General features: G+C 45.8%; 2 protein-coding genes across 3 annotated transcripts; both read right to left on the bottom strand.

The window, feature by feature from the left end:
* Positions 1-186: 186 nt before the first annotated feature.
* LOC106044313 (probable pleckstrin homology domain-containing family N member 1) lies at positions 187-9,510 on the bottom strand. Of its 2 annotated transcripts, none has more exons than XM_013194266.3 (11): positions 9,370-9,510; positions 8,090-8,168; positions 7,413-7,559; positions 6,517-6,603; positions 5,279-5,351; positions 4,508-4,644; positions 3,049-3,195; positions 2,302-2,388; positions 2,080-2,155; positions 1,431-1,507; positions 187-726 (listed from the first exon to the last, which is right to left on the bottom strand). In XM_013194266.3, the coding sequence occupies exons 1-11, from the start codon at positions 9,456-9,458 to the stop codon at positions 652-654; spliced, it is 1,074 nt and encodes a 357-aa protein (XP_013049720.2). In that variant the 5' UTR covers positions 9,459-9,510; the 3' UTR covers positions 187-651. The 2 variants fall into 2 exon arrangements, 1 of the variants encoding a protein (XP_013049720.2); XR_010826332.1 differs by having other exon boundaries at positions 667-726; positions 2,244-2,388.
* Positions 9,370-27,434, bottom strand: TTLL10 (tubulin tyrosine ligase like 10). The gene is given in 14 exon segments (XM_013194268.3): positions 9,370-10,348; positions 10,350-10,573; positions 11,598-11,691; positions 15,935-16,051; positions 16,923-17,063; positions 18,471-18,642; positions 19,484-19,655; positions 19,879-19,964; positions 20,611-20,731; positions 21,465-21,583; positions 22,487-22,652; positions 25,351-25,457; positions 25,866-25,969; positions 26,092-27,434. Coding segments are annotated over 14 exon segments (1,929 nt in total). The 5' UTR covers positions 26,254-27,434; the 3' UTR covers positions 9,370-10,204.
* Between the last annotated feature and the right edge of the window lie 473 nt (positions 27,435-27,907).

The following is a 27,907-nucleotide window of genomic DNA, read 5'->3' as shown; positions in this document are numbered from 1 at the left end:
TCTTAAGGTGTTATAAATCCAAAAGAAAATATTTTGAAAGCATCAGAATGAATAGATTTGATTCAACCTGGACGGGTTTGGGTTGTTTCTCTTGGAGGGCAGAAGACAGCAAAGGGATTACGGGGACACATTCTTGATGTAGGCAAGGAAGAAAAGCTATTGGAAAGGGGCTGTTTACCATGAAGAACTGCACTGTGCCTGCCATTTCAAAGGAAGGCAATGGCTTTCCAAACCAATGGCTACCTAAATGAGGATGGAAAGTTTTTTTTAAACGTGACTGCTTTTTTCTACGCACAGTTTAGGCTCAGGATTATGGGTTTTATTTGTAGTATTTACACAGTATTTTACAGTGTTTCTTTTTTTCCCAAGAAGAATCAAGCAATAAATATAGGAAGCAAATTGAGAAAGATTTCTCTGTAAGGCATATGTACAGCTGAGGTCAGAGCAACAGGGACCCACACAGATTGCAATGGTCCATTCAAAACAGCAGCCAGTGCAGAGTAATTCATGTGCAGATCCTTATTCACCTCTCGGTCTGAAAGAAGCTTGGTTTCCAGTTTCCAATCCATTCTTACTCATTCGTGCAGCTTCTTCACTTTCTGTTGGGATCATATTCAACATACCTTCTTCCTGTCAGTGCCTGCTGATGTCCTAGTGATGCTGCCAGGATTTCTTAGGGATGCTTGGTGGTGGCTGGAGTGACAGAGAGTCAAGGTTTTTCTCCGGCTGGAAAATAGAATATATTTTTAGCATGTGGATATACTATTTTAACGTATGAATATTTTCTTGGCAGAGAGTATTCCCATGCTGTTTTAGTATTATTGGCCAAGAATTTACACCCTAGACAAACACAGGCATGCTCAATGAAAGAATAACCATATTGATTAATAAATACTCTGGGCCCGGCATCTTTTCAACTTTTAAGACATCCGCTCCTGATGCACCTTCCTCTCCTCCGTGCCCAGATGTGGTTACCCACTGTACAGGGTGTACTCTGAAAGCTACAAACATGGGTGTTTTAGGAGGTGGTGTGACTTTTAACACACCTCTGAAACTTCACGAAACAGCCCCTTGCCCTCAGCACTTCTGCTTATTTCACTATGTAATTTCCACTGAAATCTGTGCAAATCAGGTGCTCAGGTATCAGTCTTTCACTCCTGGAGTAGGTAAAGTAGTTTTTTTTTGCATGAGAGGGCCCAAATTCAGTTCCTGCAGAAAGAATAGATTTTTTATTTTTTTTTTTTAAAGAAAAACACATTGATATTTACTGGCCTACTGTATGAGACTTATCAGGAGAAAGATGGGCTTGAAGACAACTCCATACTCTTTTGTGGAAAAGGAAAAGAAAATTTAGGAATGAATCTATGTATAACTGGGAAAATTCCAGCTCGATAAGAGAGATTGCTGCAGTAAAGTTCTCTGAAAAATACCTTCTGTAGGTGGAAGAGGAATTTTTCATAATCCTCTGCTGTGGAACAGGTGATAAGGATTGGTTCAGTCAGGCTTCCTGCAAGACATTAGCAGGGAACAGTTTGGTGATGGAAAAGTGTGCAAAGTTTGCCATGACACATGCGTGAGCCCGGAGCAAGGAAAGCCACAGGGACTGTCCCCACACGAGGTTAGCACCCTCTCCCTACAGCCAGCCTCTGGCTTTCAGCTTGATTTTGCTTTTAACCACAGGAAGGCTGCGCTGCCCCGTGATGGAAGCGATAGCGGACTGGGACTGGGCTGACTGTTGAACCGAGCAGGGAAGCACAGAAAGCTATTAAGACTTAGCAGCCAGCAACATAAGAAACCCCTAAAGAGCATCTGTTTGATCGCCTTAGATTGCAACTAGAAATGAAATCTGATTTTAACTAGATACTGTCTCTTGTGGTAGATTCAAACGTCCTGGCTGTGAAAGGGATTCTGTACTGAATCTGCGGGGCATTGGAAGGCTCTTTGTTTCTTATTAAAGCAGTTTTTTTTCCTGCCAGAAACTGCTGCTGCAAAGGGGTCCTGCAAGCCTGAGCTACTCTGTGCAACTGGATGCACTTGCAGGAAGAGAAATTCCCAAATGATCTATCCTCAATTACATACCTGTAATTTCAAACTGTAACCTCCCCAGCACAGTGGATTTCTCCTTTGCCTGGATTCCAGTCAGGGGGAGTTTTCCCTTCAAAAAAGAAAAGGAAAACATTGCTTTTCTTCAGGCTTTCCCCTTTTCTCCTCGCTATTCGTTTTCACCACCCAAAGCTGCTCACCAGATCCAGCTTCTCTTAGTTCTTGAATTATCTGACCATTTGTACTGTTTCTTGTTACCTCGTATGTGATTGCAGTTCTCTCCTTATCCACAGAGAGGAAAAGCAGGTCTTCTGGAAACAGGAGCAGCAGCCTTTCCTTAGAGTCCTGTAGAAAAGAGGCACTTTAGAGACAGCAGAAATGTTCAGTAACTTCTGCTCAGTGGGTATGTCTCAGCCAAAGGCAGAATATGAAGGCTAATGGCTGTGGCAACACGAAAAACTTGGAGCTGTCTGCAGTGCCCGTGCCAGCCACGGATGCTGTTCTTTGCATTTCTTATTCAGCTTGGATATTCATTGCTTAGAAAGCTGGTAGGATACCCCAAGACGGATAGATGGATGACTTGTCGTTGGTGTTGTTAAGAATAGGTTAGGCCCATATCTGCAATGGAATATTTAGAAAATGTTGATCTTCCTGTGTAATAGGAAGGGGGTGAACGCTCCCTCCCAGCATCTTTGGAGGCTGAGTGCAACTGTCTGGACACATTCTCAGAAGTTGCTTTCAGGGGAAGAAAAGAAAAACCCACTGCATTTCCTTTTGTCTCTTTAACACTGTAGGACTTTGACATAATTATCCTCATGCTACCTTTTCTGTAGCATAATGACACACATGAGCAATAGTCATTAAAACTGCAACACATGTTTTGGGGAAATACACATTATAGCCCCCGCCCCCCTTTTTTTTTAAACAACTGTTCCATGTGAGCCTGAAGGTACACTGATTTTAATCTGTTCAAAGCCACCCACGTATCCGAGCAGTATACGTTACCCCTGTGCAGCCAGTAGCCACTTGCACCATGGTCAAATACTGGATCCTTCCCAGATGCTGAATTGGTTTTCCTTCCCATTTCAGAATGGTGTTGCACAAGAGATGTCTCATCAGCTCCTTTTTCTTCCACTGTTCATCACATGGCACCTTTATTTTTTTATTTTTTTGGGGACAGAGCAAAAGGTCATAAAACTGAAGGTATGAAGTTTTTCAGGGTTAAAGTGTGGTGAAAAAAGGTAATTAGAGGATATGCTTGGAAACTGGGACACCTCTGATGACGTTCCTAGTTTGCTGCAGTTTTCTGCCAACTTGTGTGCTGTAGTTTCACGAGCACCAGCTGAGACAACGAAACAGCTTTAGATATTAAAGGGAAAAATCTCATTTTCCTTCTCCCCCTCACAAGAGGTTGTTTAGGATGTTGGTTTGATTTGAGTGGGAATGTCATGGTAATTCTAAGCACTTTGGGCTTGGCATTTAAGTCCTTTTATTAGGGGATTATCTTTTTACTTTTTAGGTATGTTTTACTTTTCCTCCAAAGTAGTGCTGTCCAGCAAACAGGAGAGTGGGGATCAAGGTGTGCTCGTGGTATTCATGGCTGTGCTCAGCCCTGGATGCATTTCTGCAGTCTGTAATGAATCCTTAGTGCAAGACCACCTGGGCTAACTCCTGCAAAGTTAGCAGGTATCCACTAGCTACAAAAAATATGTGACCTGTAGGGAGCATCAGACATCAGCGGCTCTTGATGGGTGCTCTGGGTAGCACAAAACTGAGGACAGTGAGACACGACTAAGGTACAGGGTTGCCCTAGAGTTTACACCATGCTAGACATCAAGGGCAGCTGGGTGGATGTGTAACGAAAGGGAGACCTTAAGCACACTGACAGTGAATAGCACTAGGGAGGGGGGAAATAGGAGCAGGCTGTCCAGCTGACTCTTACCTTTTGGGAATCTGGGGGCACAATGACATGGGCAGAAGCTTTGGGAGGATTCACTGCATTGCTGTGTCTGAGTGCCCTAAGCCCCAGCGGTAGGAGTGTTTTCAGTGTCAGTGTAATCCTGCCATCTTGTGACTCTTGTGGATGTTGCAGTGTGTTTTGTAAGCTTACGTATTTTTAAGTTGGAGCGACAGCAGGTATCAAAGAGCAAGTCTTTATTTTGTGGCTGTAACTAATGGGAAATTTAAATTTTTTTAGTAGTGTAACAGTTCCATCCCATGAAGAAAAGCAATCAGTAATTTGTCTAAAACCTCTCGTGTGCACAGCGCATGAGCTTAGCGATAAAGCAATGATGGGAGCAAGTTTACTTCAGCGTAGAAAGTATCTACAGCACCTTCAGGTAAACCTGCTGCCCAGTTCCAGCCTGTCTCCTAAAGATCCCCCCCAAACCCTATCCATTTTCAGAGCTGCTACTGTTTTCTGTTTCCGTGCCATTTTCTTTACACCTGTTCTCCTCTGACTTACCAGGAAAGAGATGTTATTGATGGGACTGATGGGGCAGTTGGCATTTGCCATCTTGATTTGGTGCTGGAGGTGTCGAATCCACATGTCAAAATCAGCTGAATTCTGGCAGCAAATGAGCCGGGATTCGATCATGGACCCTGCGCAGAGACACACACATGGCCTGGGCCTGAGGAAGGGTGGTTGCGATCTGCCTTTGGGCCCAGTGGGTGAATTCTGCCTCCCCCGTGCCACAGAGCATCTCTGTAGGCAGACTCCACCTGCACTTTGGCATCTCGTGGTGGAACATGCTCATGTCTGGCCTTTGTTGCTGTTGGTGGCAGATACTGGGCTGGCACTGGGACAATTGGACAGCTACCTTGTTCTAAGTCCAAAGACATCCTCATTTGCCTCCTGTTTAGTTTAGGTAGAAAATTAGAGTAAAGGGGAATGTATACCTTATATTGCCTTTCCTCTGAGGAATGCTAGTTACGGCATTTTGAGTGCAAAGTTGTGCAGCAGTTGTGTTCACCCGTAAAAACTGAGACTCCAAATTCCTTCCATCTATATGTCCCGCCCCTCTTGGCAATATAGCAGGTGCTGCATGTGGGAGCCCAGTCCAGCAAGGCATGGCACATTCTCCGGGAGGAATATCTTCTTCAGTAATCATCCACCTGGCTGCATAGCCCCCTTATCTTGTGCCCACATAGACCACCAGTCCTTGAAGCCCAGAGCAGGGGTATCACTGCTCTGCGACTACCCCAGGCCCCTCCAGGAACTGCCCAACAGGCTTACCAGAAATCTCAAACGTGTAGCTGATGGCACTCACAATCTGCCTCAGGTGCATCCCAGCAAGAGGAAGGAGCCCCTGGTATGGTGAGGAACGATGTTAGGGGTCAGCTGGTAAGAACAACTTCTCTGTCCCACTGCAGTCCCTCTGACACACGGCAGATTGCTTTTCTGCAGGCCGGCTAAAGAATTTCCTAGCTTTTCAGCCTTTCACCTTAAGTAAGTCTGGGACAGATGATGTTCAGCTTGTTGTCTGGAGACATAGGAAATCGGAGGTTTTATTCCTGTTTCCCTACTCATAAAATGACTGTCCTCCTTCATAAAATGCTCTGAGCTACAGGGGTGAGCTTCGCCAATAGACCAAGACCGGTGCTGAAAAGCAGTTTGTATGAGCTAGACACAATTTCATCTGCCTTGCAGCCTCCCCCTCTTTACCACCTGCCCCACGCCCCCCAGCCGTGCCAGAAGAGGACATTCACATTAAGGACAAAGGGGCCTCTCTGCATTTCGGATCCTGTATTTCGTACAGTGATGACTTCTTTTCTGTGTCCTCCTCTTACTCCACCCATGGAGCTGATGGAGGGACTTTGATTTTTATCACCTCCGGTGTGATACAGCTCAAGGATCTTTCTGTAGTGAGGAAGTTTCTTAATTTGGCTCTTTTTTTTCTCACTTTCGGGAGCCACAGACATGTATGAGAGCCATCAGGAGACGTTGGTGTGCTGAGGGCAGCTCTCCTGGACGTGTCTCCTTGGTGCACTGTGCCTGCCCCCTCCTACACCTTCCCTAACTCTCTCTCTCCTGTCACCTCCTGTTCTTGTCGCCTTCTTCGGATGCCTTCTGGCTGATGCCTCAGCTCACTGGTAGGGAGCTGCAGTCCCTGGGTAAACCAGGGACGTGATAAGCGGCCGGCTAAAATTACAGAATATAATATAAATAGAAAGTGGCACTTCTTTTTCAATCCCTGGTGCGGCCTGTTCAAAATAAGCTGAAAAAACATGGTGAATCGTGAGCTACTGTGCTAGAAAATATGCCAAAGCCCCAGTAAAATCAGTGAAGTGTCCCTGTCTTGGCTGGTGGGGTCAGGATATCTTTGCTCCATCTTGAGCCTTGCTCTTGGCAGGGCATCGAGGGGTTAGCACTCTTTTTGCCATGCACATGCTAGAGCTATGAGCAAGGAGATACTTAGGAAATCTGGAATATGAGCGTAGATACACAGACACAAAGGGATTCTTATGCTTTACCTCGTAAACAAATGTCTTCTTTGTGTGATCCACGGAAAGAATCAGCAAGTGTAAGGAGGCCAGCACAACGTAGCGCTCACACATCTCCTGTTGAAATAAGATCAGTTACATCTTTCCTCTGGAACATTTCAGTTTCCTAAAAGGAAATTACATCTCTCCAAACCTCTTCACCTCCCCTTGCTGCCTGACAGGTGTCCGTGCTCAGGAGCTCTGCAGTGTTTAACTGCTGGGCTCTCTGGCACCCGGTCACAGTTTGGCCGAAGCTTTACGTCACTAATTTGTCATTTTTCATCGTCTTGCCTCGAGGTGCTCTCTGAGAACTGGCAAACCAGACCATGGCATTCCTGAGAGACAGCGAGGTTTTGCTGTGTGCATGCAGTCAGATAAACAGGGCTGTGTGGCTAGAGAGGCGTGAGTCCATGGCAGAGCTAGAACAGGTCTCGGTTCCTCCTGACTTCGTCACCACCACAGCAGTGACTGTCACAGTCTGATGGCTTAACCACTTGCCACTAGCACCCGTGGAGATGGCTTGATCGTCACATGGACTAATTTGAAACCGTAGTGACCTTATCTCTTTGGGGAAAAGCGTAAAAGAAACCTCTGACAAAAAAAAAGGGCGTTTTTGTCAGAATGAATTATAAAAAAAGTCATGCTGCTCAAGGAAGCGGCTGTGAAATCCTTTCAGCTCTTGCTGGCACTGGTGAAAAAAAAGTTAAACTTATTGGCATTAATTCCAGGGAAAAAAAAGGTCAAGACAAATTGTGGCTTGGGTGTTGCACTGAGATTTGACAGTAGTTTGGACGGGGCCTGTGAAATCCAAATTTAGCCAATCTTTTCTTTCTCAAGGCAAAAATCCCCTGCGTATTACCCTGTGGTTGTGGTGCAAGGATGATTACCTCCATGTGGTAACTCCTCAGAAAAACCCGGGAGGACCAAACAATTTCCCCGAGAGAGTGGATGTTCGTCCCTTCCCAGCCAGTGATGGGCTGGGTGATCAACAAGTGCAGCAGTTCCTCCCGTGTTCTTCCCCACAGTGCTTCTGCCTGGGAAAAAGCAAAAGCAACAAGCGCTTCTTGTAATCTTACCAGGAATATCCTGAAAAGTGAGACAATTAGAGGTGGGAAAATTGAAACTAGAGTCAAGTGATGCTGATATATAACTAACTAGCTAAAAGAGAGGGAGGGGGTGTGCTTTTTCTGCCCAGACCATGGGAGATTGGGATGTTGACTTGTATGTGTGAATTTGCATAGATCTCTTCTTCTCTCTCTGGGCATGTTCTCAGCAATGGTGATAAAACATGGTCCCAGGAAAAATTCCCCAGCTGACTTGTGCTGACAAACTTTCATGCATGTGGAGTCGTAGAAAGCAAGCTGGAAAACTGTGCGTGGGCCTCAAAACAGACAGGACTGCTGATTATTTGCTTTCAAAACAAAGGGAATGTTACAGCATCTGGCACTTTACTGTAACACAGGACACTGCATCAGGATAAAGCCGTGGTGGGTGAGATAAACGGGGCTCGGATTTCTTCCTTGGTTCTGCATGTGAATCTTTGCTTGCGTGACCCTGCTCATACCTCTTCTGTCTCCGTGGGGGTTGCAGGGTCCTTAGGCTGGAGGGATCCCTCGCTTTGGCCGTCTGAGATGGACCACTTTCTGAAATGGAAGAGAAGATGGAAAGGCATAGAAAGGTACTTGCAAGCGTTGTTTAAAAGAGAGAGAGAGGGATTTGTGCTCAGTCAGCAGACCGATTTATGGATTTCTGACATAATTTTTGTGTATGCTAAAATGTTCTATTTAAGACTTGAGGACCGGCTGGTAACAGCTCAGTGAACTCTAGGGGAAAATGCAGTAGATGCAGAATCAGAAAGCAGGCATGTCAAGGAATAACAAAGCGGAACCTTTGGGAAAGATAATGCTGAAGGCCCCCTCACATTAAACAGAAACTATGGCCTAAATTCATCAGAGCACTTAGACTCCTGGTTTCCTGCTGGCTTTGTGTGGGAAGGATGATGAAGGCACTCTCAGTGTGCCTGCCTGGATGGGCAAGGGAAGAACGACCCCGTTTCCTGGCTTCTGGTGAAATTATGGAAGGAAATGTAGCTCAGCACTTGGCCTGGAGTACAGAGCACTTAGGTGGTATGATAACAGTCCTCACAGATGTAAAAGACCACCAGAAAGAGGAGGGGATTTATTTTTTTCCTTCTGTTTGTGGTAGATAAGGTAGAGACAATGGCCTTACCTGCATTAGAGGTTAGCTACTGGGGAGAAACCATGGCTTGCCTGGGACACTGCCGAACCTTCATCACTCGAGGTGTTCAAGGACAGGCTAGACAAGCATCTGCCAAGCAAGATTTGGGAAGAGCTGAGGCTGCTCCAGAGGAGGGAGCAGGGCTAAGGGCCTCCTGAGCTTCCTCAGGCCTCCAGCTGCCTCCGGCGTGTGACACCGAGTGAAACCTTCTGTTTCCGATGAGACGAGAGCAGTGCTCGCCAGAGCCCCAGGACTTGGCTGTGGTTGTTGCACAAGCAGAAAGAGCGTTACATCCCTGGCAGGGGGGAATATCCCCACCTGCAGGTTCTCAAATGCCGACCCTCTACCTTAAGAGACTGTGACACCTAAGGGGACCTTAAGGAGAAGTAGGCAGGCTCTAGTTAGAAGTGCCTGACATTTAGCGTTACTGTAAATACTATCTAGAAAAGGGGAAGAAGCAAAAGCTCTTTTTTTTTTTTTTTGCTTTTATTTATTTATTTTTTTAAGGGAGCCATTTGGCAAGCCAACACAGACATCAGATTTCAGTTGTCAGCACCTTTCTGTTTGATGGTTGTCACTTCTCACACCCCCAAAACTGCTTCCTACCTGGTCCTGCCTGTCTTCAATAGCTCCGCCTCGTCCTGGCTTGCTCCTGCAGACCCAGCCTGCCTGGCACTCAGGCTGCAGCATCCCATCCTCGGTCACTGGCTCCCCCGTCCCCAGGTGCTGGCTTCAACGTGATGCTGGCAGTCAGAGGATCGCATGAATGTGCTTGAATGGCATCAGTCAGAGTAACGACAGGAGGGGAAGGAAGCACGCATGCACCCTTCCACTTGCTGCTCATTTACATTCTCCTTGTGTTAGCAGCAGCAGCATCTGAGATGTGAAAGCATTTCCTGTTGGTTTTAAACCTCTCGCCCCCCTCCTCGTCTCCTTGGTCCCCCAAGCGTCATTGCTTCCTGCTGAGATGATGGCCTTGATGTGATAAGCATGTGCTGCTCTGTGGTTGTCACCTCAACCAAATGAAAAACGAAAGAGACTCTTAATATAACACGGTTAAATGTGCAAGGCACAGCTGGGGAGGGAGGGAGTTATGGGACCGGTGGGGGGGGTTCTGCTGTTGAGCCCTGGGTTTAGTCTTTGCAGCTGATCTCCCTGCCTTTCTGGAGAATGACTTTGTAAAAAGCTTGGCCGGTTTCTGGCTTGCACCTGTGAGATCAACATTGTTTTTAAAAGGGATGGTTGTTAATGTGGTAGCGGTGGTCTCATTTTCTGTAATTTTTCTGTAGTTTCTGGCTGGCTGCTTTCTGCAGAAGAACGAAACGCATCATTGCTGGTGTTCCAGTTCACACCTTCTCTTTATACCAGCTGAAAAAAAAAGAGCAGGACATGCACAGCACATAGAAGTTTAGCTTTTATTTGCTTTTTATGTTTGAAGTTGTCAAAACCCTCTTGCTCTGTAGTGGCTCAGCGTGTTTATCCACGGTGGTCGAAGAGCTGCACGTGTTAGGTTAGGAGATGGTTTGTTGGCAAGTCTTTTTAGGCAACAAGGCAACTTTTCTTTTGGAGCAACCGAGTTTTTTGGAAGAGGCGTCCATCTCTTTGGTGGGGCTGTGCCCAAAGTAGCTGGTACTGTCCGCGTGTGGCCGCAGGTACCGTCCCATGCACAGCCTGGGTCTGAGCTTCAGGAGTTGCTTCTGGCCGAGGTCCGCGGCATCCTCGTTGTAGAGCAGCACGAAGTGGCAGCGTGTCTCCAAAGGCAGCACGCTCCGGCCTTTCAGGCACTTGTTGAAGATCTCGAGAACCAGATCTGGAAGAGAAGCCTCAGTTACGAGGTGGTCTGAGCACCCCGGGGGCGACGTGCACCCGAGCTCATCGTGTCTGCCCACGAGGCAGCTGCGCACGATGCAGCTGTGTGTGTGGGCCAGGGGGGAAGTGGTTTCCAGCCTGTGATCTGTGGCCTCCGTGGATTATTAAGACAATGAAAATAAGAAAATAAAGACACAGCCCCCATGCTTTTCTTGCATTCGCTTCAGCCCGACTGGCAAAACTTTAGGAAAATGGTAGGGAAAATATTATAGAGCTGTTGACAGTGCAATACAGAACATGAATAACCCCCCAAAATAAATGGAGATATGTACAGCAAGGTAACTGTATTTATGAACGAAAGCATGAGTAGACTGTCACCAATACTTGTCATGCAGAGAGAGATGCTCCCTTTACTGCTTCTCTTTATGCATACGGTGCTATCACCAAAAACCAGGGGCAAAAGGGACCTTGAGGGGCCTCCTGGTGCACCCCTCCAGGCAGGACCAGTTGTAGTTAAGGTACATCGGGCTGCATAAGGGTTTCTTCTGTCTTCGTACAGTTCATGTAACAGTTGTCAGCCGAATTGGTGAGGCACAGTGGGAGAGCTACAGCTGCACTGAGCACTGCTGCGGCTGTGTAAGGCACGTTGCACAAACTGACCTCAGTTCTGTGCATGCAGAGCAACAAGCATGGAGAAAATGTGCAGGTGCACCTACAGGGTCACTTATGAAGAGTTAGTCTTTTGTACATATTTATATAAGAAAGCATTTCTAAAAGTAATTATAACAACAAAAATTAGCCACTTATTTCTTTCTAATGGAAGCATGGCTAATGAGAGCTTAGATTTTCTGGGTCTGCACCGTGTAGAAATTTCAGTGCTTTCCATATGACAAGCACTCAGCAGCAAGATATCTTTATTCCAAGGCTATTTCGCAGCTACAGCTGATATCAACAAGGATCTCCTCTGACAAGCAGCAAAGTGATATCATTATCTGCTCTGGCCACCCTGTGATTTCCTCGCTTACCAAGACTCTCGTAGAGCACAGTGGGGATGATGTCTCTCAGGACTTTGCAGTCGGTGTGCAACGCGGGGTTTGTGTTCATCTCCAGAAGCCAGACCTAGGAAAGATGAACGTCAATCAGGAAAGCGGGCTGGATCCACTCAGAGTCACAGCAATGCCATTTTACTGACTTAGCGAATGCCTGGAGATGTAAGAATACAAATAAATCCCAACAAGATCTCCTGGCACAGAGTGCAGGTAAGACAGCATTTTCAGAAGGACTTGAATTCAATTTTGCATACATTTTGTTACTTGGGAACAACACTACATATTATTTTGTGTTTCCAGCTGATAGTCTTTAGATTAAACTCCTGCTCTATAGGTGTGCAGAGGCACCGTGTCTCTTAACATACTAATTTCTGTAGTGGTTTTGAGTTGAGTTTTTTGAGTCATGTGAAAGTTACAAGGAATCTAGGAATCGTGTTTTGATTTGGGGTGGAAATGGGGTCAGAACCAAGCAAACGGCACTGAGTTCTCAATCAGCGCTTGGACTTGATTTCCTGGGTAAGCTTTGGTTTTAGGTAAAAGCCACAGAAGATACTCATTTTGTGTATCTACACAAGTTTCATCTCTATTTCCCTTTGACATGGCAAAGTATGCAGCTCCTAGCTGCCGAATGTGATGGTCCAGTTACAAGTCTATGTGAAACCAAACAGTTGACTTGAATGTAATTCTGTTTACTATTTCTTTTCCCTGCCATGAAAGAAACTCATCTGTTCACTTCCTGCCTTCGCCATATGGTGCTGCATCTTGTATAGAGGACGTATAGGAATTACTTGATTCATTTTTTCAGGAAGGATATTTAATCATGCAACAGCCCCAGGCTGTTTTAATTGAATTTTTAAAACATATATTCTCTTTTTTTTTCCTTTTTTTTTTCTTTTTTTTTTTTTTTCCCTAAAGCAGCAATGAGTTTGTCTGCAAGTAGCTGTGAATGTGGGTGGTAGATTTTGGCAACGTGATAGCTTTCACTTTGGCACTTTGTTTTTGCTGAGAATAAAATACAACAATAATTTTCGCTTCTTTGAAATACTGTATTGGAACAAATGAAAAGACTGATAAGTGAGGGTGGTGAAATGTCTTGTGTTTTTTTTTCCAGAGGGGAACTGGGACAGCCGCTCAAAAATAACCTGCTCTGCAGATGCCAACAGAGGGCACCTACGTTACATTCATTTTTCTTGGCAAACTTTCTTCTGAGTAAATTTCCTTTTTCCTATTAAAAGTTCATAAGGTTTTCTGCTGACAGACAAACTCAATGAACCTTTATAATTGTCTTGACTAGGTTTTGGTTCCCTCTCCTTCAAAACAAACAAAACTTATGAGCAGGAGGAAGTGTTCGCATCTATCAGACTGCGCATCTTTTACATTGTGCTACGTAAGTGTTTCACAGGTTTTTAAAAATGCTTTCAACAACCAGGACAGGTTAAGAAATGCTTTTTGTTTTATTTTAGGGAAAGCAGAGAGAATAAAGCCAAGATCCAGCATATCCATGTGACTACCTGCAATGTTCATGGGGAGCTGTGTACAATTAAAACACCTGAGCCCCCTCCCTGCATCTGGTATGCAGGTGCCTTGCTTCGAATTTAATAGCAAACACATGGCAAAGGAACCAAAATGTAGAACATCTGCTCTTGACCTCCTAACCGTACTTTATCCTTTTTCTTTAGGCTTTCCAAGTGACGAGAGCAATATTGGTGCTTGGGCAAGCAGTGCTGCTCTGGATGCTTCTGGTGGTGATGAGGTTCCCGCTCCCTGGAGCCCGCCAGCACAACTGCACTTCAAGACATCACAGGGAGGCTTAAAAGCTTTAAATAGTAGAATTTTTCCATAGGCCCTCAAGCAGCATGCCGGCTGCAGCCTCTAAGCGCATTGCACCGGGATCTGAGGTCTCACTCCTTGTTCTTTGTGTAGGGCCAGATGCAGCATGAGCAGTTCCTGCAGAGGTTGGCTGGAACGTGCTCAGAGCCCCAAGCTATCTGCAGCAGGGCTGCCTTGTTCTGCGTTCCTCTAGCAGCAGGTGTCCTGGGGGCCTGACCTCTGGCTGGAGCTTTAAGCAGCACAGAAATGCCAGTCGGAAACAGGAATAAAATAACTTATTCTGCGCCCTGTGTGGAGTAGGCACATCCAGCTCTGCAGCATCCTTGTGGTACCGGGGCGAATGAAAAGCGGTGTCATTCCAAGCCAAGGGACCAGCCCTTCTTTAGCAAGGGATTTGAGAGTTATCTTTGTTTTCTGTACATCTATCACAAATTGGCAAATGGCTTATCTATATTCTGTCTGTTCTTTCGTGATGGATAGCTGAATCCCTTTATGGCTGATGAAAAATTTACACATCTTATCTTCCCAGCATTTCTTTGGAGAAGCCCTTTCGCACTGCTGATGCAATGCTTTCTGAAAACAGGTTCCCTGGGCATTTAAATGACAGTGTCCAAAGCTGTGTAGTTGTATAGGGGCTTGGGCATTTATAATACAAAACAAGGAAGCTCAAAAAAAAAAAAAAAAAAGAGAGAGAGAGAAAGAGAAAGAAACGGTAACAGTAAAACCACATCCATCACTTTTTCTCTCCTCTTCAAAGTACTTTGTTCTTCTCAGCCTTCATACGAACATGCAAAGCTCTACAGAAAGCTGTGGTTTCTCTGCAGGCCCAGCTTTCATGATTTGTGCTTCTGGGAACTCTGAGGCAGGAAAGCACTTTCCAAGGACTGGGCCAGGATGCTGCAGAGTCTTCAAGAATTATTAGGAGTGATGCTGGGGGCATTTGTATCTCAGATAAGGAAGAAGGAAGAGCGTGAGGAGCTCTAGGACAGAACACAAGACCACGTTAAATCAATGTAAAGCAAATTCTGCACATGTCCTCAAATAGGATGCCAGGGAGCATACGGCTGTTGTGTATTACAGGTGGAGAGGGCAGGATGTCAGACCAGGAATTGTAATGGTAACCCACAGAGGACTGAGAGTTCGCTGCACAGAGCAGTGTTAAAAAATAAAAATGTTGGTTTATTGCTCCCCAGTGGAACATGGACGAAGCTATGCTTAAATAAATGCCTACATTTCCACTTTACCCACTCTCAAATGCATGTTCCAGGTTCCAACCGACTCCATCACCACTAAGCATCCAGAAATCCTCCTCATTCTTACGGATAGTACTTGTCAAGAAACATATTTTATTTATCTCTCCCTATGTAAAACGCATGGGGATGTAATGATCTTTAAATACTCAAGTTTTTAACTAGCCAGGTAGGGATTGCCACAATAGAGTGACACTGGATCTTCTATTCTACTTAAAGTTTACACAGCCGGGACTTTGCATGCCAACATTGCAAAAGACAATTGCCTCTGAAATTCGAGAAGCACCACTTTCTGTGTCTTTCCCATTTATTCCTCTTTGCCATTGACTTCCCGGACAAAGGAGGCTATTGTCTGGGCGCTGCATACATTAATTCCATTCTTTCATAGGGTTTGCTGTTCCCACTGCCCTTTGCTGGAATATGTTTGAGTTCCTTTCTGCTTTAGCAACAGCAGAATCTGCCAGATGGCTTTCTGTTATGTTTAGATCAGGTGGGTTTTGAAGGCCTGCCTGCTCTGAAAGCAGCTCAGTCACTGTATTTAGCATTTCCCTTTCTTCTGGCTTTTCTTGCCTGACTTTCATTCACTCTTCACGAGCTTGAGCTGTAATTCTAGCAGGTTTTATAGACTCAGCGGGCTAACCTATTGCTAAATGCTAAACCCACAATGAACGTGGAGGTGCTGATGCTGACATGGAATCGATAATGACTGATTCTGCCGTGTGCCGAAGGCGAGTCCTTTCCTGGATACTCAGCTCGTGTAGATCAGTATACTCCACGTGACATTAGCGGCATTACAAAATCATTTATGCTGGCTGATTGCCTGTCATGTTTGGTTTCTGGAGAGAGAAACAACCTGAGCGGGCATTAAAATTCCAATATGTTTGCTATCAGCTGAGTGGACCTCACGATGCCCGTGCTTCTCAATGTGAACTCCGCTTTACCAAGAAAATTCTGCACAGAGCAGTTTCTGCTGCAGTAAATATTTTTCTTCCCCTCCTGAGCTGTTAATGCCAGCGTTTGTCTGTGCAGTAGATGTGCAGGCTGTATAGGCGCCATGTCTTGATGCTGGACAATGGAATTGGGAAAAAAAAAATAAATCCTGCACTTCACAGCTGGCTGAATGTCTGCTCTATTTAATTCCTAGTGCCAGAGCCTTTGTCAACCATTCTATGCTGCTGGCATTAGACACCCGGCCAATATCATACTTAGTATTTGGCAATATTTTAGTCATACCTTAAAGTTTTCATCGATTAAAAAGTCGCAGCCAATGAGGTCAAAGTAGCCCAGTTTGCGATCCAGTTTGTGCTTGGCCGCCAGGAAGCACTGCAACATGATCTGCTGCATCCTCTTCTGAAAGACAGGGAGCGGGGATAACTGATCAGTCAACGCCAAGGGCACGGGAGTGACTGCAAATCGCTGCTGTCCTCCCGGTTTAGGGACATTTTTTCTTCCCCTGCCTCTAGCAGCGCTCGTCTCTAGACTTGGAAGGCTGCTGTGTTTTAATACTGTATGCCCATCCACTTTGAGTTGATGAAGTCCCCTCTTTAAATTGTTTCTCCAGAAATTGGTTCCTGTAGGGATGTCAGCCCTTGTCCCTTACTCAGAATGAGCTGTTTGTGCAGTTTTTAGTGATGATCTTTAGCGATGCATCGCTAGACTCAGGCTGATGAGATGATGTCTCATGAACTCAGATAATTTCTTTGCTGTGTTTCCTCTGTGAGACAGGAAGATGGTAAGAAATCAAGGCAGCTGAGTCTTTCATCTCTCCTCCGTGAGAGAGCTCAGGCCCTGATATGCTTTTCATGTGGCAAAATTGTGTCAAAAGTGAAGAGAGAGACCAAGCCAGACAGGGAGGAGACCACTGTAAGTGTAGTCCCTTTGCAGGCTAATAGGTCTCTCTGGTGTGTACCTTGGTTTTCAGCGCAGGACCACAGCATTGGGTGAGGAATGTGAAGGACAGAATTGCGTTTTTATGCCAGGATGTACATTCACGCTCTCCTTAACAGCAGTTTACCCATTTTATTAACCACTAAAATTAAACTCTATGTGTCTTGATTTCTGTGCTTATCATCTGCAGGCAAATGGTTACCATGGGACCATCAATACCTCCTCGCTCGGTGCATCTGTTTCCTTAGGGACTCCACTGAATTGAAGGTTTTCCTCCCTGCTCCAGTCACCCTAATTAGGCAGACTCTCACACCATACACTCGCTTGCACTCACAGTAAACACGGTGAAAACCCAGTCCTTGGGGAGGCCGTCGGTTTTCGTGAACTTCTCATTAACGTAGCTGTTGAAGTGCTCCATCCGCCAAACCGTCTCGTCTTTCAGCTGGCTGTACAGGGAGTTCTTCTTCTGCATGTACTGCGAGGCGGGGGACAGAGCAAGGGGAGGGTTAGGTTTCTGGCAGACATCAAAGCACCCCGAGTTTTTCCAAGGATCTGGAGGTGGGAAGAACCCCAGGATCACGTTATTGACGTGGAGGGAAGACAGCCCCTCACCAGCAGATCTAAATCTGAGCAAGTACACTCGGAGTCACTTATAGCACTGCCCCAGAGACATGCCTGACACACGGACAGCACGGAGACAGCTATCCAAGCTCTCTGTCAAAGCAGTGTTTTCTCTGTGTGCATGTATGATGTATCTGGATCAGTGCTTGGCAGATGGGCAGAGGTGTTTTCAAACCATAGTCATGATATTCTTTGGACTAAGCCTGGTTCCAAACGATTCCTCTCTTCCACTGTCTCATTAACCCCTAGGTCAGCTGGAGCTTATCACTCCTGGGGTAGGAGGGGAACGAGGGCAGAATCAACTGTGACTCGAAGCCTGGCCTTTTACCAGCTGCTCCTGCAAATTTCGTTTCCCTCCTCCCAGCAGGAACCTAGGTAATTTATGTTCCGCTAATAAACACCTGTCCTTTGTTTAATATCGCTTGTGCCATGGGATCCTACCCAAGCACCTGAATTCCCGTGTGGATAGCTCTCTACCTGAGCAAACAAACTATTCCAGGAAAACAAGCGGCATACTGATAACAGCATATATTGCAGGAAGCAGCTATAATCTGCTGTCCTGAACTGTGCTCCTGCAGGAACTGTAAAACTCCAACAAGAACTGAAGTGGGCTTCTCTCATAGCTCCCTAATGCATATTTTGCCCATTTTCAGAACACAGGGAGAGGGGCTTTAAAAGCTGACTGTTTTCTCCCTTCCAATTCTTTTCATTCTCTTCCACCAAGGTCAGTCCTAACTACTGAAGTGGCTCATATGAAGGAAAAAAAAGCTCAGGTAGTTTTAAATAAGAAAGGCTTTTATTTCGTATGGCAAGAGGTGGGATGGGAATATGTGCCAAAGCAGTCTTGGTGCGTAAACCTCATTTGAGAAGCCAAGGTGGAGATTTAAGAATGATGGCTCTTGGAGAACACATCTGCATCTTACATCATTATGATTATCACATTAAGCACAGCAAAATCCTTTAAGATCAGCAAAATCCTTAGCCAAGACTAAGGCTCATTTGTGCTAGGTAGCCACAAAGGCTTCTTCTCTACAGATATATGGGAGAAAAATGTCAGGAGGAAGATGTCCAGGGAAAAAAATTGTCAGCATAAGCAGAAAATTGGTCCATGGCAGAGAGTACTACTTCTGTTCAGCCTCCATTTCATGGGTGCACAGCTTTTGCATGCACGAGGCATATTTTCAGCCTTTCAAGGCTTTTTCTGCTTCCCTTCTCTGTAGTCCCTCCTCCCCTTCTTCTGAGCTAAATGCACGTGGTTTACCTGGTTGGTGAGATGAACGGTCAGATCGTCAGACATGGCGTCGTAACTGGTGCAGGTCAGGCGGACATAACCCTGGGCAAAAAACAGCACGTAGGGTGCAGTGCAGGCAATGAGGAGGTAAGACCGGACATCGAACTTCTTCCCTTCCAGGAGCAGAGGCTGGTGGATGTACCTGTGAGGCCATTGCAAGACATGTCACCAACAGGCAGCCGTAATGCACGGCAGTTCAAAGCTCACCCCAAACCCCACTGCCAGTTCATTTTACACTGCAGAACAAAGATGTTTGTCCTTGCTTCAATATTCCTTAAGGTGAGTGGCAGCAGAGGGCGCTCAGAAGAGAGGCCAGAAGTGCTAGGAATGGATTCTGGAGGAACAGAAGCCGTGCTGAGTCTCAGAAGGTAATTAAAGATTTACTAATATTTACTGGAGAATACAGAAATTTTGTCTGAACACAAAGAACCCTTCATGAAGCACCCTTGCTTTTATTGCCAGTCTGATGTCATCTGGGAATTGTTTCCTTTTATCATCAAAGCTTGCTGGATGCCCACACAAATACCAAGAATATGCTGTTAAAACAATTAGTGCTAGCAAACAGTTTTCAAAGGTGCATGGAGTCTCGTTATTCACAGCCTAAGCCAGTTCCTTGCTATTAGAAATCAAGATGAGCACTGAGGTAGGGTAGCTTAAACTAGTCCCTAGTTTAAATAACTTCATGCAAGGCTTTTGTCATGTACAGAAAGGTAGCACCTGGCCTTTTGAAGCCCTGCTTAAATTTTCAGACAAAGGCAAACTCTTTCTGATGGCAAAGATCTGCCTTAAAATGACTGAAGTGCAGATGCAAGATGGACTAACCAGAGGAACAGCCTCTCTCCCACAAAATGAAATCCCGTATGTCGATGGGAAGACGTGGTATAAATATATTAAACACCTACGGAACAAAATAATGCACTGGGGCTAGTATGGCTTGATTAAGCACACTACTCACACGTGGATTCCCAGGCTTCGATCTCTACCTTTGCACTATTCTCGCCTGGGGAGCCCTGCACTGCACCCTCTTGCTGGGCAGGTCTCTCTCTGAGCTGTGGAGCTTGGCTTGAAGGGTGTTGGCAGCAGCAGGATTTTTAAGGAGGAAAATTCCTCGACCTTGGTTAGAGCAGCTTGGTTTGCAGATCCAAATCTGTTCTTCTGCAGAGAGAACGAGTCTGTTAGAGCGACCTGGGGGGTGTGAAACACCGGTATGCCAGTTCGTGGGCTCTGAAAACTGCTCGCTTCAACGAGCGTGTGTATCTGCACACACACAAACATCACTGACGGACATCAGTGGTTATTACTGTGGCTACATTAACGAACTTCTTAGAGGAACACATAGCTATTTAAACTGGTTGCTACCATGATGAAGACAATTCACCTTTGCAAATCTCAAAAAAGGCATTTCTCTCATCTTTTAAGTCCAGGCGAAAAGATTCTGGGAAGAATTCTTCCATCTTCAGTAACCTATGGGAAAATCAAATACAAGTTGAAAACCCTATCCAACATGTTCATTCCGTGGTTACTTTCTGAAAGGATACTTGCAAGACACTTGAGGCTTTTTTCCTTCTTTGCAGACATTTTTTTTTCCTTGAGCTACCTCATTCCATACACTTTCAAGAATATATTTTAACCTTAAGACATTCTCCATATGCTCATTTCTTTTGAAAACTGAGATGGCTGCAGGTAACCATGGTATAGGATTGCCTTTTTTTTTTTTTTTTGTATGGATATGTCAAAAATAGAGGACCAGAGATAGCAATAAACTGCTTTTATATTTACAGTGTCTCTGCCACAAGAGGTTGTGACCTTTCCAGTAGGAGAACGCACCCAAAAGAGGGGAATTATTGCAACCACTATCTTTGGAGACCTGGCCTTTGTACAACTCCAGATATTTCAATATTTAATGTAGGTACTTTGGAGGAGGGGAGATGGGAGGAGTAGGGGGGAGGGTGGGGAGGATGATTTTCTGGACAATAAGGAAAATAAAACACCATATACTTTGTGTCCTGTACTTTTATGCATCCAGAAGAAACTGTTCCTTTGTTTATGTGCACTCACTTTTGCTTGGCATAAGATTTTGCTCAAGGTTCAACTAAGTGAGAGTTCTTACTTGGAATTAGAGCTCCTGCCAACCTTTTTCATCACCCGCTCTTGCTCTCTCAGGCAGGATAAAAGCCCTATCTTACTGGTGAGGACTCTGTTGTTGGGAATCTGGTAGAGAAGCTGTTCACCTGTATGAGGAAAAAGAAAAAAAAAAAAGCTTGTTCTCATTGTCCCATGCAGGAGAACGTGGAGGATGAAGCTGACCTGGTCGCTGCTGACTCTCACTACTGGTGGGAGAGGTGGCTGGGCCCTGGGAAGTCAGGATGCACTGATGGGACCGAGGGTAGAGAGCAGCTCAAAAAGCTGAACGTCAGCACGGCAGAGCTGTTTGGCTTTTAGGGACTCTCCTCTCCCTAGAGATATCCAGGCCTGGGGTGTATGGGGTGACCCATCTTGAGCTCTGCTGCTCTTTCTACACACGCACCGTTCCTTTTCTCTGCTCGCCTGGAAAAGGCCGTGTGGCTGCCCCTCGACGTGGGGCACTCTCTGCATGCAGAGCTTTGCGAGGTGCCAGAGCAGGCTGCTCGCTGCTCCGGTGCTGCAGGGCAGCCTCGGCCCTACTGCTGCCTGCGGGCTCGAATCCACGGAGGGAGGGCCGCCTTTCAGAAGTGATTATGACGCTTTGTGTTTAATTCATTTCAATGGTATCTCTTCTCCCAAAGCTGCTCTCTTGTCTAAAACCCTTTCTTTAATCACCATGGCAATCCAGCTCCGATATCCCCGCCGAGGTCTGCCAACGAGTTGAGGTTACCTGCTTCTCCTACCCCGCAGGTGACCTCCTCCGCCCCGGGAGTCACAAGTCCAGCATGCTCAAGTTTTTCCCACTGCCCTCTCCCACTCAAGACCCAGTGGCACCTCTACCTTCTTTGAAATGGTAATAGGTCTCTCGGCACTTGATCTCACACCATTTCAGTGCGTAATCCTGTCTTCTGTTGTCATAGATACGCTGCCAGCCTCTGCGCTGGCAATAGATGCTCACACTGCGTATGGAAAACAAAATAGCAAAGTAGCCTCCCTTCCAGTAACAAAGACTTGCTTAGCTCCTGTCCCTTGAACTCCTTCCAGTTTTCCCTGGGAGCCTGACCTAACACCCCCAGGAGCCCCTGGGTGGGGGATAAGGTGGGAAACATTAATTAGGACGGCTGCAAGTGGGCCTGTATGCTAAGGACGTTGTGATTCTGCAGCACTAATGAGAACTTGCACCACTTCAGCAGGGTTATTTCAATTAGGATGCGCGAGGTACCCGTGGCATAGGAATGATTTGCATTGCGGTCCAGTCTTAGTAAGGCACCTCTCTGCTGAGCAGCACAAGGAGAGATGACAAGTAGCAATAGAAAAAGCTGTCTGTAGTCAAAGCTATGGAAATGCAGCAAGGAGCGTGCTGTTTACAGCAGCCATTCTGTGCTGCTTGCTGCTGACAACGTCTAGAGAAGAGTGTCAGTACGCTGGAAAGGAAAAGATGAAACTTCTGATCCGACAATTTTCCTTGGGTAGAAATCTCTTCTTATTTTTTTGCTTGTTTTGCATTTAGCACAACAGAATGTTGATCAACAACAGTGGCGCCTAGCTCTGGTGATGATGCTAGCAGATCTGCTACGTGGAGTAGCTAAGTGATTTTTGTTCAGCCCAAACAGAGAAACTTTCATTAAATAAACAGAAGTATTTAGTTTCTTTGCATAGAGATAGCAGTTAGCTATTTTACCACAGCTATTCTTCCAGTAGGTACTTTCCATTTGAATTATTTTTAAACCATTGCTCGTGTGTGTCACTCCAAAAAGACACCAAATAAAAAGGAAGTGATTTGATGCTAATAGCTGATGTTGCGTGCTTTCATATATTGTCACAGTATTCTTCATATGAATCTGCTGAGAGGACCTACTTACAGTCCAGCTCCATTGGATCCACTGATATAAAAATAAGGTCCTGGTCCCTTTGGCACCTCTCGTATCGCTTCTTCTGGCTGTATTTCTCGAGGGCATGCCTTACCACATATTCTGGTCTCGTGAGGCTTGGCTTCATCAAGCTCCAGTTCAGAGGTGGTAGAAATAGCTGCAAAAATGAAAATTGAGAAACTTCAGATGATCTGGGATCTTCTCCATAAAATGCACATGTAAAAAGGCAGCTGCTACAGAATAAAATACTGTAAGGGATCACTTAAATTGACTTTATAGCCATAGCTGGGGCAGTCTTAATTCAGAAATTATTGCGAACGTAACCTGATGGTGCAATCAGGTGGTATATTAGGTGGAAAACTGCCATAAACTGAGCAGAAATCAGCTATAGGAAAGCCTTACAGACTGCCAGGTCTTGGAGTGGGGGGCAAAAAAAGAAGGGCAAGAAAAGCCTTCCGAAAAGTGATAGCCATACATTGTACATTGAAACAGATTTCTTTAATTTTTTAAAGCCAACAGGAATTTTGACGAGCCCAGGATGTGACAGCTCTGAGGTCCCCGACAGGCAGCCACAAAGTGGAATGGCATACGTGAATTGTGGTGACACTGACTGAAGGGGTGGGAATGAAAAACACCCTGCTTCAAATTGGAAACGAATCATGTCAGAGCTTGCCATGGTTCTGTTGCTTATTCTCAGCTCCCAGGGCTCAGTAGCTGATGAATATGTGGGACATAATCATTTTTTCGATACGAAGTTAATGGGATCTGCCTAATCTGTAAAGTGCTGCTGTGTCATTTCTGGAGGAGAGTGAGAGTGCTTGTATCTGGCTTTAGAAGTGGTGAAAAACTTTGACTTGTTGCCCTTCTAGGAATGATAAACCAGGCTGAAAACGTCAGTTGCAGATATTCCTCTTTAAATTTTTTTTCCTGTATAATACACAGCAAATGAACAGCTTATGACTACTTGTATAACTCACATTTGGGTTACTGAGACCCAGATCACTGGCCAGACATCTACGAAAAACATTTAAAGGCCTAACACTTCCAGGGGCTGAGAAGCTATGCCTCCATTTTCTCTTGCATGTGCACAAAACCTTTGCGAGCAGTAGAGCCTGGGAATAGACAAAAAAGTCTCCTCCACCCTAGTGCTGCTCCCCCTGGAACGGGGCGGTAGCAGGGAAGGAGGGAGCAGGAAGCCAGCAGATGACAAGACGGGAGTTATCTACCCTTTGGACTGCTCTTTTATCATTTTCTGTATTACATCCCGTGATTGTTTGAGTAAAACCTACTAACTCAGTGACAAATCTCCTTTAAAGCGGAGCAAAGGTATTGGGCGTTGCTATCGCCCATGTTTTACAAGCGTTTCTTTTATGTCTTCTTTGAGCTCTGCTATGAATGGAGTGCACCAGGTGCAGCCCATGCAGTTTCCCACCAGGCTCACACACGTGGCTCAGTTTATTTTGGAATACACAAAGTCTATTGCAAACTCTTTGAGGCAGGACCCACTTGAAATTTCTGCTTCTACTGGCCACCAAGGGGCTCTGACAGTAAAAGCCCTTAGCGTTGCAAACTACAGCATTCTCCATGCTATTATACTATTATTATGCTAAGTCTCAGGCCAATTAAGTGGCATGCAGGAGAGCAGCACAGCTCAGCTGCTTGCGGCACGTGGAAGGTTGTGCCTCCCCGCCAGCTGCTGGCATCTTCCACCCGAGGTTGTTGCCCTCCTTAGCACCGTGGGGTACCGTGCTGCTCTTGCTACCCTTTAAGATGGGAATGTGAATATTTATTTATCTATTTTTAACATTTAATTGCTTGGTCACACCTTCCGTATGAGCTTACGTCTCTTTTAGCATCCCTCTCCTTGCTTGGATTACTAGGAGATCACCTGGTTTAAGCAGTCCCATTTATCCTGGGACGCGGGCACACGAGCTATCCTGCAGCGACCGCAGTGCTCCAGGATGCTCCTCCATCAGTCTGCACACGTTCGTGTCTCTCCCTCTCTAATCTTTATATAGAGTCCCAGGGGATGGGAGCCTTTTATCTTCTTTGCTGTCTAATTATAATGTCCCGGTGTTAAAGACAAACTTCCAGTTCATTGAATCTGTTGATAGGTATTATTTTAGCATCCCTTCAGCCTTCATCTGCATGTTTTGCACCTTCAGACAGCTAATTGCTAGCAAGGTAAGTAGAGCCAGGCACGCAGGGGGCATTCCTACTGCCTGGCCCTGTCCATTTCACCTCGGGCTGCATGCCCAATCAGCACAGTAAAGCTACATCTAATCATCATCTAATCATCATCGGACAAGCACTATCCTAAAGCTTTCCTTTATATTAAAAAGGTGTTCATTTGGGAAAAAAAAAAAAAGCGTATTTTTACTGCCAATGCATGGAATTCAATTCAACAACAAATACATCAGAAAAACAATAATATTGTTTTAGTCATTGTAAAATTTATGGTATTACAGCCAAATTATCTCTTAATAAAAAATCTTTATTTTTTTTTTTTAGATGAACTGTTTGATACTGGATGGGTTGTGTTTTTTTTTTTTCTTCACGTTTTCAACAAAGCAATTACAAGGTAAGCATAAAATATTTTAATTTCACTAATGTTTGCCAGCCAATATTAATAATTTCAGTCTTGAATTATTTTAGAAGCAAAGCGACTGATTTATATTCACAGGGTTTATCTGCAAAGGTATAAATTATGTGCAGTATGCCTGCAATCATGCCATGGGTTAGTGGCCAGCACATTAGTTGGTGTAGGAAGGTGCAGCTCACTTCATATTGGTATCAGCCCAGACCCTGGGCACAGGATTTGGCACAATTAATAGAACCAGGGGTGCAAGAATCACCTCTGCCAGCTGATAAGGCCCGAGCACGTTGCTGGTTCCTTCCCTGTACTGCAGGGCTGGTGTTCTTCTGCCTCTTGGGGGGCACGGAGGCCATCTCGGGGCCCAGTCTGCAGAAGGAAAGATCGTGGTCAGCCCCTTGGCCAGCGCCACCGGGGGTCTGGGACGGCTGCAAGGGGCCCTCTCCTTATTCCTGTATGCAGTAGCGTCTAGTTTCTATGTACAGCTTCTGGTGGGGGGAGGGGGCAGATTTCCAAGTCACGTCTGGAGGACAGGCCTCGAACATTCACTCCAAACGCCATGAAACAGATGAAAATGGCTGTTGAGCTTATAGCTGGGCGCTGCTGCCATTAGATGACACGAAGAGGTTTCAGCATCTTACTGATAAACTGCTCCGTGCCGTATCTCCGCTGAGATTAGAGAGGCATTCTGCACAGCTACGACTTTTTGCCTTTCAGCCCCTTCCCTCCAGGCCGACACGGTGTTTTTTGTTAACAAAAAGTAGTGGGAATTCTAACCTTTGCTTGGCAGTTTCTAAATGCTTTTGGAGAGCTTTAACTCCCCGTCCTTCCTTCAGCTGGGAGAACTTGCACTTGGCTTCGAGACAGGCCACGAACAGCTCCTAAAGTAAAAAAACGTCCCGTGGTGGGGCAGGTTCGTGCTCCGGAAGAGTGCAGCCTGCCTTCTTTCATTGACTGAGGGGCGGTGGAGCCGCGGCAGCGAGCGGCGGCTCAGAAACCCAACCTGCTGCCGCCCCGCGGAGCTCGAGATGCCATCGCGGAGGTCCAGGCAGCCTTCGGCACTCCGACCACGGGCCGAGCTCCTAGCAACAGCTGCCTGGCTACTGCCGGTAACCACACCGAGGGTTCTGGCTCTAAAAACGCGCCGGGATTTCCACAAACACATGTGGTTTCACATAAAGGCGTCCAACAGCAGAGCTGCTGAGCAAATCGGCGCGGGTGGCGGAGCAGAGCTGTGTGACGGAGCCAGCAAAGCCAGCTCTGCTCCCGAGCGGCTGCTGCCCGGCACGCTTGTGCTCGGTCCTCTGTGGCTCTCCTCGATCTTCTGAAGGTCTTCAGGCTTCACTCTTCTTGTGCCACCTCCAGACAGCAAACTGGGGAGGCTGGTTTCATCCTCCCCACTGCGCAACCACCGATAGGGCAAGGGGTTAAATACCAGAATATATAGACTTTAAATATCAGAATATGTAGACTTTAAATACCAGAATATATAGACTTTAAATACCAGAATATATATACTTCATCCATAATGTGGCTTTCCTGGCAGTTCACGTAGCTCAGCACTTTGTTGGACAGAGTACTGGAGTCGGTCCAGTACTGGGGGAAAGAGTTGCTAACGGGGTAAAATTAGTGCTCTAAATCCTCCTGCTCCTTTAGAGGCAAATCCTTCTGCAAGCTCCTGAAGAGCATCTCAGAGGCCAAAAGTGAAATGCTGAATGCGGCAGCCCTCTAGAGCCAGCCAAATCCTCTGCGTGCCAAAGGCGAGGGTGCTGCATTGCCAATGATTGATTGGCATCATCCTGCAGTGGCACCCGGTGCTGGTGGGACTGGGCAAGGGGCTCAGCCCCAGCCGGAGGGAATCCTACCCATCAGACCTCCCCGGACGTGGGCAGAGCAAGCTGAGGCACAAAAGACCTAAATTCAAACATATGTAAAAAAATAAACAAAAATAAAATAGATACAAAAATACATAATGTGAATTAACTGATGAATACGGAGATTTCTCCTGGAATTAGGTTATTGATTCCCTTGTAAAGTTTTACTGTGCCACTGAGCTACTGCTGAGCTGAGCCTACAATAATCAGGGATTAATTGGATGTAAAGGAAAAGAAAGGGAAGGCAAGAGGAGAATTCCCCACTTCACCCCAAACCTCATAAATTCCTACGTGTGAGTCAATGAGTCTGAGGGTGCTGGGACAAGTGTGGGAAAGGAGCAACTCCATGGTTTTGGGTCCTTCCCCAAAATAAAATCCTAACCAAGCAGAGTGCGTCCATTGCTAGTTTTGTGATGAAATGAACCATTATATGACTTTGGCAAATTACTGTTTCTACAGGAGTCTCTCCCCACTACCCCCTTTTTTTTTTTTTTTTTTTTAATATTGAACTGTCAATTGTCTGAATGCAGTGGAAAGTGGCTAACACAATGGGACCTTGATTTTTTTTCTAGCAGCTGTCGTGTGCTACCAAACTAGCAATAATGAAGGGTTTTGACACTTAACAGAGCCTCGGTCAATAATATAAAGATAGAAAGGCCTATTTAAGTAGCCTTAAATTCCTCTCTAAATACAGATTTTTCTGTCCTTCAGATGTAGGAGCAAAAAAATAGCTTTTTGTGTGACCTCGGCTAGGTATGCAGGAAGAGTTGGGTCATCTCCAGGGTTAACACCAGAAGATAAAGCCTGGAAAGGTCTGCATTTACTGCCAGGCTTTCACACTTTCGTTTGCAGGCACAGCAGCTCAGTTACTGGTCTGCACGGAGAACTTCGGCCACGTCTGCCTGCAGCACCTGAGCTGCTGAAATCTGCTCTGCGAGGAGGGGG

The sequence above is a fragment of the Anser cygnoides genome, chromosome 23 (genome assembly GCF_040182565.1).
Source record: "Anser cygnoides isolate HZ-2024a breed goose chromosome 23, Taihu_goose_T2T_genome, whole genome shotgun sequence".
NCBI lineage: Eukaryota > Metazoa > Chordata > Aves > Anseriformes > Anatidae > Anser > Anser cygnoides.
Note: the sequence above shows the minus strand (reverse complement) of the source record. Positions and strands in the feature narration are given on the sequence as shown.

Excerpts from the sequence above, each read along its gene's own strand:
- LOC106044313 (XM_013194266.3), bottom strand. The coding sequence starts at position 9,458 with ATGGGATGCTGCAGCCTGAGTGCCAGGCAGGCTGGGTCTGCAGGAGCA. Across the intron at positions 5,352-6,516 it reads AGAAGACATTTGTTTACGAG|GGGCTCCTTCCTCTTGCTGG; the intron begins GTAAAGCATAAG and ends TCACCATACCAG. Across the intron at positions 1,508-2,079 it reads GTTACAGTTTGAAATTACAG|GAAGCCTGACTGAACCAATC; the intron begins GTATGTAATTGA and ends AATGTCTTGCAG.